This window comes from Stegostoma tigrinum, chromosome 33 (assembly GCF_030684315.1).
Source record: "Stegostoma tigrinum isolate sSteTig4 chromosome 33, sSteTig4.hap1, whole genome shotgun sequence".
NCBI lineage: Eukaryota > Metazoa > Chordata > Chondrichthyes > Orectolobiformes > Stegostomatidae > Stegostoma > Stegostoma tigrinum.
In genome coordinates this window covers 851317-871870 of record NC_081386.1, presented here as the reverse complement: position 1 = coordinate 871870, position 20554 = coordinate 851317, and the positions used below count along the sequence as shown (strand labels likewise).

General features: G+C 44.5%; 1 protein-coding gene across 2 annotated transcripts in view; it reads left to right on the top strand.

Moving 5' to 3' along the window:
- Positions 1-20554, top strand: part of ankdd1a (ankyrin repeat and death domain containing 1A) — a 189664-nt gene that overhangs the window by 95218 nt on the left and 73892 nt on the right. The window contains exons 10-11 of one of the 2 annotated variants that reach the window (XM_048563010.2): positions 9824-9922; positions 13478-13593. In XM_048563010.2, the coding sequence (XP_048418967.1) occupies positions 9824-9922; positions 13478-13593 (215 nt within the window). The remainder of the gene's footprint in view (positions 1-9823; positions 9923-13477; positions 13594-20554) is intronic. The other variant, XM_059639229.1, reaches the window with a different exon arrangement.

The following is a 20554-nucleotide window of genomic DNA, read 5'->3' as shown; positions in this document are numbered from 1 at the left end:
CCATTTCTTGCTTGTCCTTGTTATTTACCCAGTGTTGTTCTTTTAGGAGCCTATGTCCTTGCTGTTCCTTTTCAATCATTTAATGAAGTTCTTACCATACATTTTTTTTTATACTTGCTAATTTACTTCACGGTTTATTTCCTAACTCTTTATTATCTTTTGCTGATCTTTTGTCGGCTTTAAAACTTTCCCAATCCTCTGGTTTACCACCAATCTTTGCCACATTTTTCTAGTGTTTTTTTGATTTGATACGTCTTTAATCACAGTCAGTTTATGCCCTTCTACCGCCCTTGTAACTAATCAGAGGAGGCAGAGTTTTAGAGAGGGGAAATAAAGGTTTACAAATTAAGAGAATATGGCAGCAGTACAGGGCAATTATTTTACAAATGATACCCAAAGTGGGACAGGAAGGGACAGGATGTGCAAACATTTAGAAACAGCAGTAAACAGAATCAAAAGGGAAATAAAAAGGTCAAAAAGCAAATTTAATGTTCCTTATTTGAATGCAAGAAGTAGTGAACAAAATAGATCAATTAACTGCTCAAATGCAAATTAATGGATATAATCCTTTATCTATTATGCAGACATGGCTACTAGGAGATCAAAGCTGAGAACTAAACATTATCAGAGATAATGGGAACTGCAGATGCTGGAGAATCCAAGATAATAAAGTGTGAAGCTGGATGAACACAGCAGGCCAAGCACCGTCTCAGGAGCACAAAAGCTGACGTTTCGGGCCTAGACCCTTCATCAGAGAGGGGGATGGGGTGAGGGTTCTGGAATAAATAGGGAGAGAGGGGGAGGTGGACCGAAGATGGAGAGAAAAGAAGATAGGTGGGGAGGTAGGGAGGGGATATGTCAGTCCAGGGAAGACGGACAGGTCAAGGAGGTGGGATGAGGTTAGTAGGTAGATGGGGGTGCGGCTTGGGGTGGGAGGAAGGGATGGGTGAGAGGAAGAACAGGTTAGAGAGGCAGAGACAGGTTGGACTGGTTTTGGGATGCAGTGGGTGGAGGGGAAGAGCTGGGCTGGTTGTGTGGTGCAGTGGGGGGAGGGGATGAACTGGGCTGGTTTAGGGATGCGGTGGGGGAAGGGGAGATTTTGAAACTGGTGAAGTCCACGTTGATACCATTAGGCTGCAGGGTTCCCAGGCGGAATATGAGTTGCTGTTCCTGCAATTTTCCCCCCACAGTGATCGAGAACGCCCTTGACCGCGTCTCCCGTATTTCCCGCAACACATCCCTCACACCCCGCCCCCACCACAACCGCCCAAAGAGGATCCCCCTTGTTCTCACATACCACCCCACCAACCTCCGGATACAACGCATCATCCTCCGACACTTGCGCCATCTACAATTCGACCCCACCACCCAAGACACTTTTCCATCCCCACCCCTGTCTGCTTTCCGGAGAGACCACTCTCTCCGTGACTCCCTTGTTCGCTCCACACTGCCCTCCAACCCCACCACACCCGGTACCTTCCCCTGCAACTGCAGGAAATGCTACACTTGCCCCCACACCTCCTCCCTCACCCCTATCCCAGGCCCCAAGATGACATTCCACATTAAGCAGAGGTTCACCTGCACATCTGCCAATGTGGTATACTGCATCCACTGTACCCGGTGTGGCTTCCTCTACATTGGGGAAACCAAGCGGAGGCTTGGGGACCGCTTTGCAGAACACCTCCGCTCAGTTCGCAACAAACAACTGCACCTCCCAGTCGCGAACCATTTCCACTCCCCCTCCCATTCTTTAGATGACATGTCCATCACGGGCTTCCTGCAGTGCCACAATGATGCCACCCGAAGGTTGCAGGAACAGCAACTCATATTCCGCCTGGGAACCCTGCAGCCTAATGGTATCAATGTGGACTTCACCAGTTTCAAAATCTCCCCTTCCCCCACCGCATCCCCAAACCAGCCCAGTTCGTCCCCTCCCCCCACTGCACCACACAACCAGCCCAGCTCTTCCCCTCCACCCACTGCATCCCAAAACCAGTCCAACCTGTCTCTGCCTCCCTAACCTGTTCTTCCTCTCACCCATCCCTTCCTCCCACCCCAAGCCGCACCCCCATCTACCTACTAACCTCATCCCACCTCCTTGACCTGTCCGTCTTCCCTGGACTGACCTATCCCCTCCCTACCTCCCCACCTATACTCTCTCCACCTATCTTCTTTTCTCTCCATCTTCGGTCCGCCTCCCCCTCCCTCCCTATTTATTCCAGAACCCTCACCCCATCCCCCTCTCTGATGAAGGGTCTAGGCCCGAAACGTCAGCTTTTGTGCTCCTGAGACGGTGCTTGGCCTGCTGTGTTCATCCAGCCTCACATTTTATTATCTGAGAACTAAACATTCACAGGTATGTGACTTTTCAAAAGGACAGACAGAAAGGAATGTGTGTTGGGTTAGCATTGCTGGCACCAGACAGAATAAGCACAGAAGCAAGAAATGATCTTGAATTGGAAAACGTAGAATCCACGTTGGTCGAAGTTAAGAGATAAAAAGGGAAAGAAGACACGGGTAGGAGCAGTCTTTGGACCCCCTAACAGTAGCATATGGTGGCACAGAGAATAAATTAGAAGATAATGAGGGCATGTAACAAAGGCAGTACAGCGAACTTTGTTTTACCCGGAGCCTTATGAGCTGGCACTCACGAAATACTGGTAAAAATTATATATCTGAAATACTGCAAAGTTTAGTGTAGTATTCTGTCCATCATTAGTTTATTTTGTTTACTTCATTTGTAAATATACTTTTTGTTCAATTGAATGGCCACACAAAATATCGACAGTTCATTTGATTTCGAGGCGATTTCTCCTCAAATAACCAGCACATTTCTGCTTCCACAGGTGCTGTTTAACAAAAGGTTTGCTATATATTAATAATGGGTAAGTTTGACCTTCATGCAGATTGAGATAGACAGATTGGCTGAAGAAGAATTTATAGAATGCATTGAGGACAGTTTCAACATTTGGTGAGTCCAACCAAAGATCAGGATAGTAGGAACTGCAGATGCTGGAGAATCTGAGATAACAAGGCGTAGAGCTGGACGAACAAAGCAGGCCAAGCAGCATCAGAGGTGCAGGAGAGCTGACGTTTTAGGCCTAGATGTTTCTGAAGAAGTGATTAGGCCCGAAACATCAGCTTTCCTGCACCTCTGATGCTGTTTGGCCTGCTGTGTTCATCTAGCTCTACACCTTGTTATATCAGAGATATTTTGGATCTGGTGATGTGTAATGTGGCAGGTTTAATAAATGATGTCAAAGTAAAAGATCCAATTGGAAACAGTGACCATAGCATAGTCGAATTTAGCATTCAGCCTGAGAGGGAGGAAAAAGGGGTCAGAAACAAAAGCTGAAAGAACCGAGGATGCTGGAAATCAGAATCAAAAACAGAAATTGATGAAATTAGTTTTTTGAAGGAGAGTTACTGGACCCAAAACATTAGCTCTGGTTTGATGTTGCCAAATCTGCTGAGTATTTCTAGCAATTTCTGTCTTTGGGTCGGATACAACTATGCTAAGCCTATAAGAGGGTAATTACAAAAGAATGAAAGTAGAGTCAGTGGAGTAGACTGGGAATGAGCTTAGCGGCAAAGACAGTTTTAAGATGACACTTTTAAGAAAATAGTTCATGTCTCACAACAAAGAGATATCCAAATGAGGACGAAGTGTTTACAGAAAGGGATGAGCCAACCATGAAGTCATGGATAGTATCAGTTGTAAGAAAAAACGTATAAAGCACCAAGGGGAAGTGGTGGTCTAGTGGTATTATCACTGGACTGTTAATCCGGAGACCCAGGTAATGTTCTGGAGACTCAGGTTTGAATCCCGCCATGGCAGAAAATGGAATTTGAATTGAAATCAATAAAAAATCTACAGTTAGGACTCTCATGATGACCATGAATCCATTGTTGGAAAAAACCATCTGGTTCACTAATATTCTGTAGAGGAACAAAAACAAAGTTGCTGGAAAAGCCCAGTAGGTCTGGCAGCATCTGTGAAGGCAAAAACAGAGGTAACGTTCCGGTCCGGTGACCCTTCCTCAGAACACAGCATCTCCAGTTCTTTAGGTTTTTTTTCCTTTAGAGAAGGTCGATGTGTAACTGCAAACCACATAGCGATGTGTTTCCCTCTGGGCAATTGGAAATGGAGCCTGGCCAGTGATGCCCACATCCTGTGAATGAATAAAACAAAAGAATGAGCGGTAAGCCAGAGGATTGGGAAAGTTTTGCAAACAAAAAAAGAAAGAAAATAAACTTGCAAGTAATATCAAGGTGAACAGCCAGATTCTTCAAATAGGAAAATTATAGGACCAGAGGAAGAGTGAAGCCAAAGTAAGTATAGCGCCCTTAGAAAATGAAGCTGGAGAAATAACACTGGTGAAGCAGGAAATGGCTGAGGAGTCAAATACTTTGTACCAGAGTTCACAGCAGAAGACAGTAATAGCATACTAAGATTACCAAAATTTCAATGAGCACGAGGAGGAGAGAAAATGTACTATAGAAAGTAATGGGGCTAAAGACTGAACCGGATGGGATGAATCCTCTGATATTAAAGGAAACAGCCGTAGAGATGGTGGATACATCGTTCCGGAATAGTTGCATTCTGGAAAAGACTCAGAGGGCTAGAAAACTGCCAGTGGACACCCATATTCAAAAAGGGAAGGAGACACAAAAAAAAAAACAGGAGCTATCAGCCAGAGATAATGGGAACTGCAGATGCTGGAGAATTCCAAGATAGAATGTGAGGCTGGATGAACACAGCAGGCCAAGCAGCTATCGGCCAATTAGCTTAACATAGGTGATTGGGAAAATGTGAGAGTCTGTTGCAAAGAATGTAATAGCAGAGCATTTAGAAATACATAAAATGATTAATCAGAGTCAGCATAGCTTCATGAAGGCAAAATCATTTCTGACAAATTTATTAGAATTGTTTGAGGAGGTAACAAGTAGAGTAGATAAAGGGGAAGATTTGGGTGTGTTAAATTTGGATTTTCAGAAGGTGTTTAGGCTACTTCATAAGATACGCACACATGGTGTTGGAAATGAATAGGCAACTGTCTAAATAATGGAAGAGAGTGTAGGGATAAGGGTGGATTTACAGTTGACAACCTGAGGCTACAATTAGCTACAAATACCTTAATGACTTGAATGAGGGAACTGAATGTACTCACACTGAGTTTGTGAATGATATAAAAATAACTGGGAAGGCAAGTCGTGAGGATGACACAAATAGTCAATTTATTTCAACAGGAATGAAATAGGGTGGTAAAGAAGGTGTTTGGCATGCCTGCTTTTATTGGTCAGGGAATCAAGTACAAGAGTCAGGATGTCATGCTGCATCTTTATAAGACTTTGTTTAGGTTACACTTGTGTAATTTGTGTTCACTTTTGGTTGCCACATTACAGACAGGATGTGGAGGCTTTGGAGAGGGTGCAGAAGAGGTTTGCCAGGATGCTGCCTGGATTACAGGTTATGAGCTACAAGGAGAGGCCAGAAAATCTCAGGCTGTATTCTCTTGAGCAGTGGAGGCTGAGGGGAGACTTGGTAGAAGTCTTTAAAATGTTATAATGCATAGATAGGTTGGATGGTCAGAACCTCTTTCCCAGAATTGAAATGTCTAATACTAGCGGGCATGGATTGAAGGTTGGGCGTTTGGAAGTTCAAAACAGACATGAGGGGCAAGTTTGGAGTCTGGAGTGTGCTGCTAGAAGAGGTAATTGAGGCAGGTACAATAGGGGCTTTTAAGGTACTTTTAGATAAGCACATAAATATGCAAGGAATGTAGTGATATGAACCAATGGCAAGCAGAAGGGATTATTTCATTTGGCATCCTGTTCAGCACAACATTGTGGGCTGAAGGGCCTGCTCCTGTTCTGTGCTGCCCTATGTTCTGTGCTCTAAATATAAACGGAAGGGACGTTTTGCTGAAACTATTGAAGTCATTAATTGGACTACAGCTGGAATACTGTGAACAGTTTTGGGCTCGTTATCAAAGAATGAGAACGAAGAAAAAATGAGAAGCGACGTGATTAACACATAGGGTATTGGAGTCATATAACCTAGAAACATACCCTTCGGCTCACCATATCTATGTTAACCAAACTATACTAATCCTATTTATATGCACCTTGTATTTTAAGAGCTTGTCCAGATGTTTCTTAAATGTTGCAAGAGTACTTGGCTCCATCACCATCTCAGGTAGCATGTTCCAGATTTTTACCACACTCTGGGTTAAAAATGTTTCCTCAGATCTCCTCCAAATGATTTACTCTTCAGCTTAAACATATGCCCACTGGTCTTAAATCCATCTACTATGGGAACCAGCTTCTCACAATCTATCCTGTCTCTGCCTCTTATAATTTTGTATACTTCCAAAGGATCTCCTCTTAGCCTCTTCTGCCCCAGGGAAACAAACCCAGCCTACCCAGTTTCTCCTCATAATTGAGATTTTCCATCCCAGATAACGTCCGCATGCATCTCCTCTGTACCCTCTTCATTGCAATTATGGCTTTCTGATAGTGTGGCAACCAGAACTAGAAGTATGCCAGTTGTGGCCTAATCAATACTTTATAAACTTGCTGGCTCCTGGATAATGAAGGCAAGCATATGCCTTCTTCACCATCCAATCTACCTGAATTGATACCTTTAGAGGTCTGTGGACTTGTACACCATGGTCACTTTGTTTCTCAATATTGTCTAGGAAACTAGCATTCATTGTGCAAATCCTTCCCTTGTTCGATCTCCCACTTACCAGGATAAAATTCCATCTGCTCAATTTACCAGCTGATCAATATCAAACTGTAGCCTGAAACCACCCTCATCACAATCAACACTCCACCAATTTTTCTGTCATCTGCAAACCTACGTAGAACATAGAACAATACAGCGCAGAACAGGCCCTTCGGCCCTCAGTGTGGCGCCGACCTGTGAACTAATCTAAGCCCATTCCCCTGCACTGTCCCATCAACATCCAAATGCTTATCCAAGGACTGTTTAAATGCCCCGAATGTGGGTGAGTTAACTACATTGGCAGGCAGGGCATTCCACATCCTTACCACTCTCCGAGTAAAGAACCTGCCTGTGACATCTGCCTTAAATCCATCACCCCTCAATTTGTAGCTATGCCCCCTCGTACAAGCTGACGTCACCATCCCAGGAAAAAGACTCTCACTGTCCACCCTATCTAATCTTTCTCTGATCATCTTGTATGTTTCTAATAAAGGCCCTCTTCGCTGCCTTCTCTCCAATGAGGACAGACCCGAGTCCCTCAACCTTTCCTCATAAGACCTTCGCTCCAGACCAAGCAACATCCTGGTAAATCTCCGCTGCACCTTTTCCAATGCTTCCACATTCGTCCTGTAATGGAGCGACCAGAACTGTATGCAATATTCCAAGTAAGGCCGCACTAGTGTTTTGTGCGGTTGCAGCATGACGGCTCTGTAACTCAATCCCTCTACCAATAAAACCTAACACACTGTAAGCCTTCTTAACAGCGCTATCAACATGGGTGACAACTTTTGGGGATCTATGTCCATGGACACCAAGATCTCTCTGCACATCCACACTACCAAGAATCTTTCCATTGACCCAGTGTTCTGCCTTCCTATTATTCCTCCCAAAGTGAATCACCTCACATTTATACATATTAAACTCCATTTGCCACCTTTCAGCCCAATTCTGCAGTTTGTCCAGGTCTCCCTGCAACCTGCAATATTCTTCCACACTGTCCACCACTCCACTGACTTTAGTGTCATCTGCAAACTTACTCACCCATCCAGCAATGCCTGCGTCCAAGTCATCTATAAAAATGACAAACAACACTGGTCCCAAAACAGATCTTTGAGACACATCACCAGTAACCGGACTCCAGGCTGAATATTTCCCATCAACCACCACTCGTTGCCTTCTTACAGAAAGTCAGTTTCTAATCCAAACCGCTAAATCTCCCTCAATCCCGTGCCTCCGTATTTTCTCAAATAACCTACCATGTGGAACCTTATCAAAGGCTTTACTGAAGTCCATGTGCGCTTTACTATTTATGCCTTTCACATTTGCAATCAAGTCTTTAATTTGCAGACCAAACAGCAATGCCCCAGCACCGATCTCCATTGCACACTCCAGCCTCTGATCTCAGGCTTCCAGTCACAAAAACAACCCTCCACCATCAATCTTTGCCTCCTATTTACAATCCAATTTTTGATCCAGTTTGCTGACTTCCCCCAGATCCCATGAGCTCTTACCTTTCAACCAGCCTTCCATGTGGGGCATTGTCAGAGGCCTTACTGAAGCCCATGTAATCACATCAATCTCAGTACCGTCATCAATATGTTTAGTCACCTTATCAAAAAATCTCAACTAAGTTAGTTAGACAGGATCTCCCTTCAACAAATCTGTGCTGATGGTCCATGATTAATCGCTGCCTTCCAAGTGTTGATTAATCCCATCCCTCAGAATTTTTACTAATAATTTCCCTGCTACTGAAGTCAGACTAACTGGTCTGTAATTACCTGGATTATCCTTGTTGCCCTTCTTGAACAAAGGAATCAGATCGTTGATCCTCCTGTCATCTGCAGGATATTGGCCACTTCACCTGCAGCCAACAAAGTATTAACTATCTCTGCCAAGGCCCCAGCCATTTGTACCCCTTTGTATCCCAGGTTGCTATGAAAGACATCTCATCAGATGACGATTTATGCACTTTATGCCCACTACAACGTATAATATCTCTTCCTTATTAATCTTAACTTGCTCTAGAACCTCACCATGCCAACTGAAATCTCCAGCTACAATATCTTTCTCCTTTGTCAATACATTTGAGAAATATTCATTTAAGACTTGACCCAGATCCTCTAGCTCCATATGCAGATTGCCTGTTTGGTCCCTATTAGGTTCCATTCTTTCCATGGTAATCCTCTTGCCCTTAATATAATTGTAAAATCCCTTGGGGTTTTCCTTAATCCTGTCTGCGAAATATATTTTGTTGTCCCTCTTTGCTGTCTTAATTTCTTTTTTAAGCAAAGTCTACACGCTCTAAGATAACAAGGTGTAGAGCTCGATGAACACAGCAGGCCAAGCAGCATCAGAGGAGCAGGAAAATTATCTGACTTATCAGTCGGATTGCTAGTGTTAAAATAGATATAGTTGTACTTTCTCGTCCTTCCATATGCTTTATCATGCCCATGGCTTCTCCTCTTGCTGGATTCTTAGGAGTTGACAGGATAGATAGGGTAAGGATGTTTCCCCTGGTGGGAGAGTCTAGCTTCAGAGGGCTTAATCTCAGAATAGGTGTTACACATTCAAGAAGAACTGAGGATGAATTGCTTCTCTCAGAGAGTGGTGAAACTGGGGAATTCTTTACCACAGAAGGCTGTTGAGGCAGGGCTGTTAAATATATTCAAGGCTGAGATAGATTTTTAATCAGTAAGGGAATCAAGGACCATGGGGAAAAAGGCAAGGAATTGCATTTGGAGATTACCAGATCACTATGGTCTCATTGAATGACTGAAGAGATTCAATGGTTGAATAGCCTACTTCTGCTCATATGTCCTATGGTCTTATTGAGATCTTCCTGAGAGACTTCTTTCTCACTAAGGTCTATCTTTACTGCCCTGAACAGTAAAATTAATTTATTCTCTTAAAATTTTGGTATTCTTGCAGTCTGGCCTGATGTTTGAAAGACAATAAGTTTCACCATGGTGTTTTTCTTTTACAGTATTGCTGATGCTTTTGTTAATATTTCAGTTGCAGTTCATGTCAAGGGAGGTCAGTGACTTTGCAAACATTTGTCTAGACTGCCATGAGTGACCTGCCTGTCTTTTACAGCAAGGGGCCGGTGCAATACATCTTGCAGTGCTGCACAACCATGACTCCATTGTCAAGCTACTAATTGATACAGAATGTGATCTGGATATTGCCGATCATGTAAGAATTTACCCTACAAGAATCTTTTGGATTATTAACTTGAGCTCTTTTTAGACTACTTGAATGCTTGTGTCAAGTTATTTTCTATTTCTAGCAAACATCTGAGAGAAGATTTTAATATGATCTTGTAAATCACGTTTGTAATAACATCTGGTTTATTGTGGGGCATCTTGCAGTTCTGATATTCGATCAGAAATCCAAAGTGATAGAGCATGTTAGGACAAGAATCTGTTATGAAATTGAAATCAACAAAGTTGGTAATAGGTGGGCTGGCATGAGAAACTGACCAGACGACCTGCTGGATTGTTGTTGAAAACCCAACCAATATCTATCAGACAGGAAATTGCCATACCAATCAAGTCCTTTCTACAGGAGAAACCAGTCCCAAGTTTCGTGGAAATTGTTAATGCCTTCAAGGGAACAAAGGAAGGGCATCAGTTACTGCTTAACCAAGGTCTCCTATATTTCAGATGTATGTATATTATAGCAATTATATTTTCCTTCTTGTTGCCAGTTTCAATCTTTAGATGAGTTTAAATTTGGCCTTTTACCTGCAGGACTGACAGGAATGTGCAGAGTCAGCATGAATTTATGGAAGGGAAATGGATGTAACTAAAAATTGATAAGGAGGAACCAGTGGATGTGGTTTACTTGGACTTTCAGAAGGGCTTCAATAAGGTGTCACATAAGAGATTAGCATGTAAAATTAAAACACAGGCTTAGGTGATAACATAGAGAAGCATAACATTAACAAAAAGCTCTAATTCTAAATTTCCACTAATCCCACTTTCCAGTACTTAGCACGTAGTCTTGAATGTTATGATATTTCAACTGCTCATTCAGTGATACAATTTTAAAGGTTTGAAGTTTCCTGCCTCATAGGCAGTGCATTCCAGGTTCACACCACCCAATGGGCGAATAGTGAGTGAATCTCTTCTGATCAGCCGCCTTTCACCTTAAAATCAAGTTCCTTTGTTATTGACGCTATCCACCCTGTCCATGTCTGTCATGATCTCTATCAGGTCCCTCCTCAGTCTTTTCTACTGTAAAGAAAACAACTTGAGCTTATTCAGAATCTCTCAATAGCTGAAACACTCCGTCCCAAACATTAACCTGTTGCACCTACTCCGGTGCAATCACATCCTTCCTATGGCGTGGTGACCAGAACTGCATTCATACTCCAGCTGTGGCTTAACCAATTTCTGTAGAATTTCTACATAACGTCCCTGCTCTTTTTTTCATAGAATCCCTACATTGTGGAAACAGGCTTTTCAGCCCAGCAGGTCCACACTGACTCCCCAAAGAGCATCCCACCCAGACCCCATCCTGCTAACCTATCCCTCTAACTTTGCATTTCCCATGACTAATCTACATAGACAGAATATTCCTGAATACTGTGGACAATTTAGCATGGCCAATCCATCTAACTTGTACATCTTTGGACTTATAATCTTTGCTTTGACTGATAAAGACAAGTGTCTCACATGCCTTAACTACCATATTAACCTGCCCATCATGTTCAGACATTGATGGACAAGCACCCCCTCTTCTCTGAGCTTCCAACTATCTTTCCATTCATTATCTTCTTACTTCTTCCAAAGTACATTGATTCACACTTAACAGGTTAAATTCTATTTACCACTGATATGCCTATCTAACCAATCTGTTTATGTCTTCCTGTAACCTAAGACCTTCTTCCTCACTGTCAAACACTTAGCCAATCTTCGTGTTATTCACAAACTTATTTTTATCATACCCTCCACATGTTCAACTATATATAATTTAAATGTATCACTATCAGTCAGGGGTCCAGACAAAAACAGAAATTGCTGGAAAGACTCAGCAGGTCTGGCAGCATCTGAGGAAAGAAAGAGGTAACATTTCGGGTTCAGTGACCCTAATTAAGAACTGATTGTAGCAAAGAGAAAATTTGTGTACAAGCTGAAAATGACGTGGGTGGGATGAGTAAATGATAGGTGGAGATGGAGCTCAAAGAGAGAGAACAGCAGTTGGGTATGCAAAACGAATGGGTAATGGTCAATCAGGGAGGATCAATAGCTGCTAATGGGGACTATTAATACCTGTCAATGGGTTGGTTGTGGTAGTAGCCATGTGATGAAAAGGCCTGGTGTATGGGGGTTGGAGTAAGTACATGGGAGAAGGTGCTCAGTCCTTAAAATTATTGAACTCAATATTGAATACTGAAGGTGGAAAGTGAGATGCTCAGCTGGTGCTGAGCTTCACTGGAGCATTACAGCAAGCCCGAGACAGGGATGTTGATCCTGCTGGTGTGTGTATGGCCCTACAGCAGTGCGTTGATGTGACAGGTATCTGGAACCTCAGGATCAATTTTTGCAGACAGAAAATAGGTTTTCTGCAAAAGAGTTGCCCATGTTTATGTTTCATCTCCCCAATGTAGAGGAGACCACATAGTGAGCAACGAGTACAGTAGACTGAGTGAAGTGTAGATAAATCACTGCTCCATCTGGAACATGTGTCTGGGGCCTTGGATAGTGAGGAGGGAGGAAGTAAATGGCAGGTATTGTACCTTATGCAATTGCATGGGAAACTGCCATGTCTGTATGTGGGGAAGCATTGGGAGTGGAGGCGGAGCAAACCAAGGTGTCCTAGAGGGACCAGTCCCTGCAGAAGGCTGACAAGGGAGGGGAGGGAAATATGTGTCTGGTGATGGCATCCTGTTGGCGGCGGTGGAAATAGCCATCTGAGCTGAATGCTAACCCCTGAGGTATGCCACTGGACACCAGCAGCCGACCACACAAACAGTCTTCTACCACCACGTTCTGTTTCCTCCCATTCAGCCAATTTTCTATTCAATTTTTTTTATTCACTCGTAGAATGTGCACGTCTCTGGTTGTCCATTATGTTATTGTCTGTGTCTGGTGGTCCTTCAGAAGGTGGTGGTGAGCTGCCACCTTGAACTGTTGCAGTGCACGTGCTGTAAGTTAACCCACAAAGCCCATAGGGAAGGAATTCTAGGATTTTGACTCAGCAACAGTGAAGGAACAGCGGTACATTTCCAAATCAGTACTGTGAGTGGCTTGGAGGAGAATTTGCAAGTGGTGGTGTTCCCATGTATCTGCTGGCCTTGTCCTTCTAGATGGAAGTGGTTGTGGGTTTGGAACGTGCTGTCTAAGGATCTTTGGTGAATTTCTGCAGTGCATTTTGTAGTCAGTACACACTGATGCTCCTGAGCATCGGGATGGAGGGAATGGATACTTGTAGAAGTAGTGCCAATCAATCAGGCTGCTTTCTTGTCCTGGAGGAACACAGCAGGTCTGGCAGCATCAGAGGAGTAGGAAAGGAAATGAGCAGATTGGGGTGGGACTGGGCAGCCCCAAACACTGCCCCCCCCCCATTTATTTTCCAGCTCACTTCGCCCTCACCAGTCTTAATGAATGGTGGAAACCTGAAACATCGACTTTCCAGCTCCTCTGATGTTGCCTGACCTGCTGTGATCCTCCAGCTCCATGCTGTATTGACTCTAACTGCAGCATCTGCAGTTCTCGCTATTACCAGACTGCTTTGTCCTGATAGGTTTCCAGTTTTTTGAGTGTTGTTGGAGCTGAATTCATCCAGGCAAAGGGGGAATATTCCATCAGATTCCTGACTTGGACCCTGTCGATGGTGGACAAACTGTTGGAAGTTAGCTGGTGAGTTATCCCTGGCCTCTGACCTGCTCTTGTAACCACTGTGTTTTGTGATCTATCAAGTTGAGTTTCTGGTCAGTGATAACTCAGGGATATTGATGGTGGGGAATTTAGTGATGGTAACATTATTGAATTTTAAGTGGGTGATGGGGAATGATTAGGTTATCTGTTATTGAAGATATTCATTGCCTGGCATTAGTGTGGTGCAAATGTTACTTGTACTTGTCAGTCCAAGCCTGGAGGATTAGGTTGCAAGGGGTGCAGTATTAAGGGGATTTCAAGGAAGAGGATGGAAGGAGGCTGAAAGAGTTTAGTGTGGTGTAGTAGAGAAAGAGGAAAGACAATATTTTATTTGCAAAAAACTTGAAATCACTGAGGTAATGGATTCCTTGTCGGTGAATGTGGAACTCCAGCACAAGGAAAAATACATGTGATTGTAATGAACACTGTGTCAATTGTTAAATTTAAATCTGATATTGAGATCTGAGTACAATAAAACGGATAGAAGCTATCTGTTTAAATATTCCAGTTGTGTTGATTGTGTTTAAGGTGATGTGTTTTTTTGTGTAAAGGTTTTGTGTGTCAGTTATTTTGAAAATAGCATTTCTTGCTAAGGAGTGGCATTACGGTGAGCAATAGTTAGCCTCACAGCGCTAGGGACCCAGGTTCAATTCCATCCTCGGGCGACTGTCTGTGTGGAGTTTTCACAATCTCCCTGTGTCTGTGTGGGTTTCCTCTGCGTGCTCTGGTTTCCTCCCAAAGTCCAGAGATGAGGCAGGGTAGGTGGATTGGCTGTGTCAAATTGCCCATAGTGTCCATAGATGTATAGGTTGGGTGGGTTAGCCACAGGAAATGCAGAGTTACAGGGATAGGGTAGACCATAGAATCCCTACAGTTTGGAAACAGGCCCTTTGGCCATACAAGTCCACACATACCCTCAGAGCACCCACCCAGACCCGTTCGCCCCTATAACCCACCTAACCTACCCTTCCCCGGACACTATGGATAATTTAGCATGACCAGTCCAACTCGCCTGCACATCTTTGGACTGTCAGATAAAACTGGAGCACCCGGAGGAAACCGATGCAAATATGGGGAGAACGTGCAAACTCCAAACAACAGTCGCCCCAGGGTGGAATTGAGCCCAGGTCCCCTGGCACTGTGAGGCAGCAGTGCTAACCACTGAGCCACCGGGTCACCTCAAAGCTGGGGTGAATCTGCGTGTGCTACTCTTCGGAGGGTTGGTGTAGACTTGTTGGGCTCCTGCCCCACCGAACTTATTTCCACCTATCTGGACCTCATTTTCTCTCCCTTGGTCCAAGAACTCCGTACCTACATCTGTGACACCACTCATGCCCTCCACCTCCTCTGGAACTTCCAATTCCCCAGCCCCTAACACTTTATCTTTACCATGGATATCCAGCCCCTATACACCTGCATTTCCCATACAGATTGCCTAAAGGCCCTCCGCTTCTTCCGGTCCCGCAGGCCCGACCAGTCCCTCTCCACTGACACCTTCATCTGCTTAGCTGAACTTGTCCTTGCCCTCAACAACTTCTCTTTCAATTGCTCTCACTTTCTACAGACAAAAGGGGGTGGCCATGGGTACCCGCATGGGACCTAGCTATGCCTGCCTCTTTGTAGGTTACATGGAACAATCCCTCTTCCATACCTACACTGGCCCTAAACCCCACCTCTTCGTCCGCTACATTGATGACTGTATCGGTGCCACCTCGTGCTTCCACGAGGAGCTCGAACAGTTCATCCACTTCACCAACACATTCCACCCCAACTTTAAGCTCACCTGGACCATTTCTAATACTTCCTGGACCTCTCTGTCTCCATTTCTGGCAACCACCTAGAAATCAATATCCGTATTGTACTCTTATTCAAGAAGGGCTGCATAGAAAAACCTGGAAATTATAGACCAGTAAGCTTAACATCTGTGATACGTAAATAACTCAAGAAGATTCTGAGGGATAAAGTATACATGCATTTAGAAAGACAGGGTTTGATTAGGAATAGTCAGCATGGCTTCATGCATGGGAAATCATGCCTCACAAATTTGTTAGAGTTCTTTGATGAAGTGACCAGGAAGGTTGATGAGGGTAGGGTAGTAGACATAGTCTGCATAGATTTCACTAAGGCCTTTGATAAAGTTCTACATGGTAAGCTGTTCTGGAAGGTTAAATTACATGGAATTCAAGGGGGGGCTGGCAAATCGTATATACAATTGACTTGATGGTAAGAAGCAGAGAGTAATAGTTTGCTTGTCGGACTGGGGGCCTGTGATTGGTGGTTTGCCTCAGGGGTCGGTGCTGGGCCCATTGCTGTTCGTCATCTATGTCGAAGATTTGGACGAGAATGTACAAGGCATGATTAGTAAGTTTGCGGATGACGCTAAACTAGGTGGCATCATGGACAGTGAGGAAGGTTATCAGAAATTGCAGCCGGATCTTGATCAGCTGGGGAAGTGGGCCAAGAAATGTCAAATGGAGTTTAATATAGATAAGTGTGAGGTGTTGCATTTTGGAAAGCCAAATCAAGGTAGGAGTTTCATGGTGAATGGTAGGACCTTAAGGAGTGTACTGAAATAGAGGGACCTTGGAGTTCAGGTGTGCAAATCTCTGAAAGTGGAGTCTTAAGTAGATGGGGCAGTGAAGAAGGCTTTTGGCACACTGGCCTACATCAGTCAGAGCATTGAACACAAATTGGGAAGTTATGTTGCAGTTACACAGGACTTTGGTGAGGCTGCAGTTAGAGTATTGCATCCAGTTTTGGTCACCTTGCTATAGGAAGAATGTTATTAAACTAGAAAGAGTGCAGGAGAAATTTACAAGGATGTTGCCATGATCAAGGGACTGAGTTACAGTAAGAGGGATGTTGTTGTGAATGAGAACTTTGAGGAGCAGGGGAACAGGCTTGATCAGATCCAGATTGAGGAAGTTGATGTGCTGGAAATTTTTGCAAACATTAAGATTGATAAGTCCCCAGGGTCAGACCAGATTTATCCTAGGTCGCTCCAGGAAGCGAGAAAGGAGGTTGCTAAGCCACTGGCGAAGATCTTTGCTTCCTCACTCTCCACGGGAGTCGTACCGGAAGATTGGAGGGAGGCAAATGTTGTTCCTCTTTTCAAGAAAGGGAATAGGGAAATCCCTGGAAATTACAGACCAGTCAGTCTTACGTCTGTGGTCAGCAAGGTTTTGGAAAGAATTTTGAGTGCGAGCAGCAGCGGAGGTAAGACGGACCCGGAAGACTAATGATAAAGCCAGAAATAGGATTGAGGATATAAAAAGTGATTTCAGGGAGTTAGGATGGAAACTGCAGAGCAGGACAAACAGAGTAGTGTTCTCTGGTTTACTACCGGTGCCACGAGATAGCAAGGCGAGGAACAGGAAGCGGGCGCAGCTTAACACGTGGCTACGCAGCTGGTGTAGGAGGGAGGGCTTCAGATATGTAGATAATTGGAATGCCTTCTGGGGAAGGTGGGACCTGTACAAGACGGACGGGTTGCATCTGAACTGGAAGGGGACCAATGTCCTGGGTGGAAGGTTTGCTCGAGTAGTTCGAGAGAGTTTAAACTAGTATGGCAGGGGGGTGGGAACCTGAGCTGTATACCGGAGGTGAGAGCTGATGCAGGTGAGGCAATAGCAAGAGGTAGACCAGCTAGAGGGAAGGATTTTTCTGGGAAGGAACCAAGGGATCGGTTAAAGTGTGTTTGCTTTAACTCAAGGAGTATCAGGAATAGAAGTGATGAACTTAGAGCATGGATCAGTACCTGGTGCTATGATGTTGTGGCCGTAACAGAGACATGGGTTTCTCATGGGCAGGAATGGTTGCTGGATGTTCCAGGGTTGCGAACATTTAAAAAGAATAGGGAGGGGGGAAAAAGAGGAGGGGGGTGTAGCACTACTAATCAGAGAGGGTATCACAGCTACAGAAGCTTCCATTGTCGAGGAAGATCTGCCTACTGAGTCAGTATGGGTGGAAATTAGGAACAGCAAGGGAGTAGTCACCTCGTTAGGGGTTTACTACAGGCCCCCCAGTAGCAGCAGGGAGATTGAAGAAAGCATAGGTCGACAGATTTTGGAAAAGCGTGGACGTAGTAGGGTTGTTGTAATGGGTGACTTTAACTTTCCTAATATTGATTGGAACTTCCTTCAAGCAGAAGATTTGAATGGAGCTGTTTTTGTAAGGTGTGTTCAGGAGGGTTTCCTAACGCAGTATGTTGACAGGCCGACGAGGGGAGAGGCCATTCTAGACTTGGTGCTCAGAAACGAGCCAGGGCAGGTATCAGATCTTGTGGTGGGAGAACGTTTTGGTGATAGTGACCATAACTGCCTCGCATTCTACATAGCTATGGAGAAGGAGAGGATTAGGCAAAATGGGAGGATATTTAATTGGGGAAGAGGAAACTATGACGCGATTAGACATGAGTTAGGAGGCATGGACTGGGAGCAATTGTTCCATGGTAAGGGCACTATAGACATGTGGAGACTGTTTAAGGAACAGTTGTTGCGAGTGATGAGTAAATATGTCCCTCTGAGACAGGCAAGAAGGGGTAAGATAAAGGAACCTTGGATGACGAGAGCAGTGGAGTTTCTTCTGAAAAGGAAGAAGGTAGCTTACATAAAGTGGAGGAAGCTAGAGTCAAGTTCAGCTAGAGAGGATTACACGCAGGCAAGGAAGGAGCTCAAAAATGGTCTGAGGAGAGCCAGGAGGGGGCACGAGAAAGGCTTGGTAGAACGAATTAGGGAAAACACAAAGGCATTTCACGCTTATGTGAGGAATAAGAGAATGGTCAAAGAAAGAGTAGGGCCGATCAGGGATAGCATAGGGAACTTGTGTGTGGAGTCTGAGGAGGTAGGGGAAGCCCTAAGTGAGTTTTTTGCTTCTGTCTTTACGAAAGAAATGAACTTTGTAGTGAATGAAACCTTTGAAGAGCAGGTGTGCATGCTAGAATGGATAGAGATAGAGGAAGCTGATGTGCTGAAAATTTTGTCAAACATTAAGATTGACAAGTCGCCAGGCCCAGACCAGATTTGTCCTCGGCTGCTTTGGGAAGCGAGAAATGCAATTGCTTGGCCACTTGCGAGGATCTTTGCATCCTCGCTCTCCACTGGAGTCGTACCCGAAGACTGGAGAGAGGCAAATGTAATTCCTCTCTTCAAGAAAGGAAATAGGGAAATCCCCGGCAATTACAGACCAGTAAGTCTCACGTCTGTCATCTGCAAGGTGTTAGAAAGGATTCTGAGGGATAGGATTTATGACCATCTGGAAGAGCATGGCTTAATCAAATGCAGTCAACATGGCTTTGTGAGGGGCAGGTCATGCCTCACAAACCTTATCGAGTTCTTTGAGGATGTGACTAGAAAGGTTGATGAGGGTCGAGCTGTGGATGTGGTGTATATGGACTTCAGTAAGGCATTTGATAAGGTTCCCCATGGTAGGCTCATTCAGAAGGTCAGGAGGAATGGGATACAGGGGAACTTAGCTGTCTAGATAAAGAATTGGCTGGCCAACAGAAGACTGCGAGTGGTAGTAGAAGGAAAATATTCTGCCTGGAAGTCAGTGGTGAGTGGTGTTCCACAGGGCTCTGTCCTTGGGCCTCTACTGTTTGTAATTTTTATTAATGACTTGGATGAGGGGATTGAAGGATGGGTCAGCAAGTTTTCACATGACACGAAGGTTGGAGATGTCGTTGACAGTGTAGAGGGCTGTTGTAGGCTGCAGCGGGACATTGACAGGATGCAGAGATGGGCTGAGAGGTGGCAGATGGAGTTCAACCTGGATAAATGTGAGGTGATGCATTTTGGAAGGTCAAATTTGAAAGCTGAGTACAGGATTAAGGATAGGATTCTTGGCAGTGTGGAGGAACAGAGGGATCTTGGTGTGCAGATACATAGATCCCTTAAAATGGCCACCCAAGTGGACAGGGTTGTTAAGAAAGCATATGGTGTTTTGGCTTTCATTAACAGGGAGCTTGAGTTTAAGAGTCGTGAGATCTTGTTGCAGCTCTATAAAACTTTGGTTAGACCGCACTTGGAATACTGCGTCCAGTTCTGGTCACCCTATTATAGGAAAGATGTGGATGCTTTGGAGAGGGTTCAGAGGAGGTTTACCAGGATGCTGCCTGGACTGGAGGGCTTATCTTATGAAGAGAGGTTGACTGAGCTCGGTCTCTTTTCTTGGAGAAAAGGAGGAGGAGAGGGGACCTAATTGAGGTATACAAGATAATGAGAGGCATAGATCGAGTTGATAGCCAGAGACTATTTCCCAGGGCAGAAATGGCTAACACAAGGGGTCATAGTTTTAAGCTGGTTGGAGGAAAGTATAGAGGGGATGTCAGAGGCGGGTTCTTTAGAACAGAGAGTTGTGAGAGCATGGAATGCGTTGCCAGCAGCAGTTGTGGAAGCAAGGTCATTGGGGTCATTTAAGAGACTGCTGGACATGCACATGGTCACAGAAATTTGAGGGTGCATACATGAGGATCAATTGTCGGCACAACATCGTGGGCTGAAGGGCCTGTTCTGTGCTGTACTGTTCTATGTTCTAATTCTGAGGGATAGGATTTATGACTATTTGGAAAAGCCTAGCATGATTAAAGGGAGTCAGCATGTCTTTGTGAGGGGCAGGTCATGCCTTACAAATCTTATTGAGTTCTTTGAGGAGGTCACAAGACAGGTTGACGAGGGTCGAGCAGTGGATGTGGTGTACATGGACTTCAGCAAGGCATTTGATAAGGTTCCCCACAGCAGGCTTATTCATAAAGTCAGGAGGTATGGGATACAGGGTGATTTGGCTGTCTCGATTCAGAATTGGTTGGCTGACAGGAGTGGTTGTAGATAGTAAGTATTTTGCCTGGAGGTCAGTGCTGAGTGGTGTCCCGCAGGGCTGTGTTCTTGGGCCTCTGCTCCTTGTAGTTTTTATAAATGACTTGGATGAGGACGTTGAGGGATGGGTT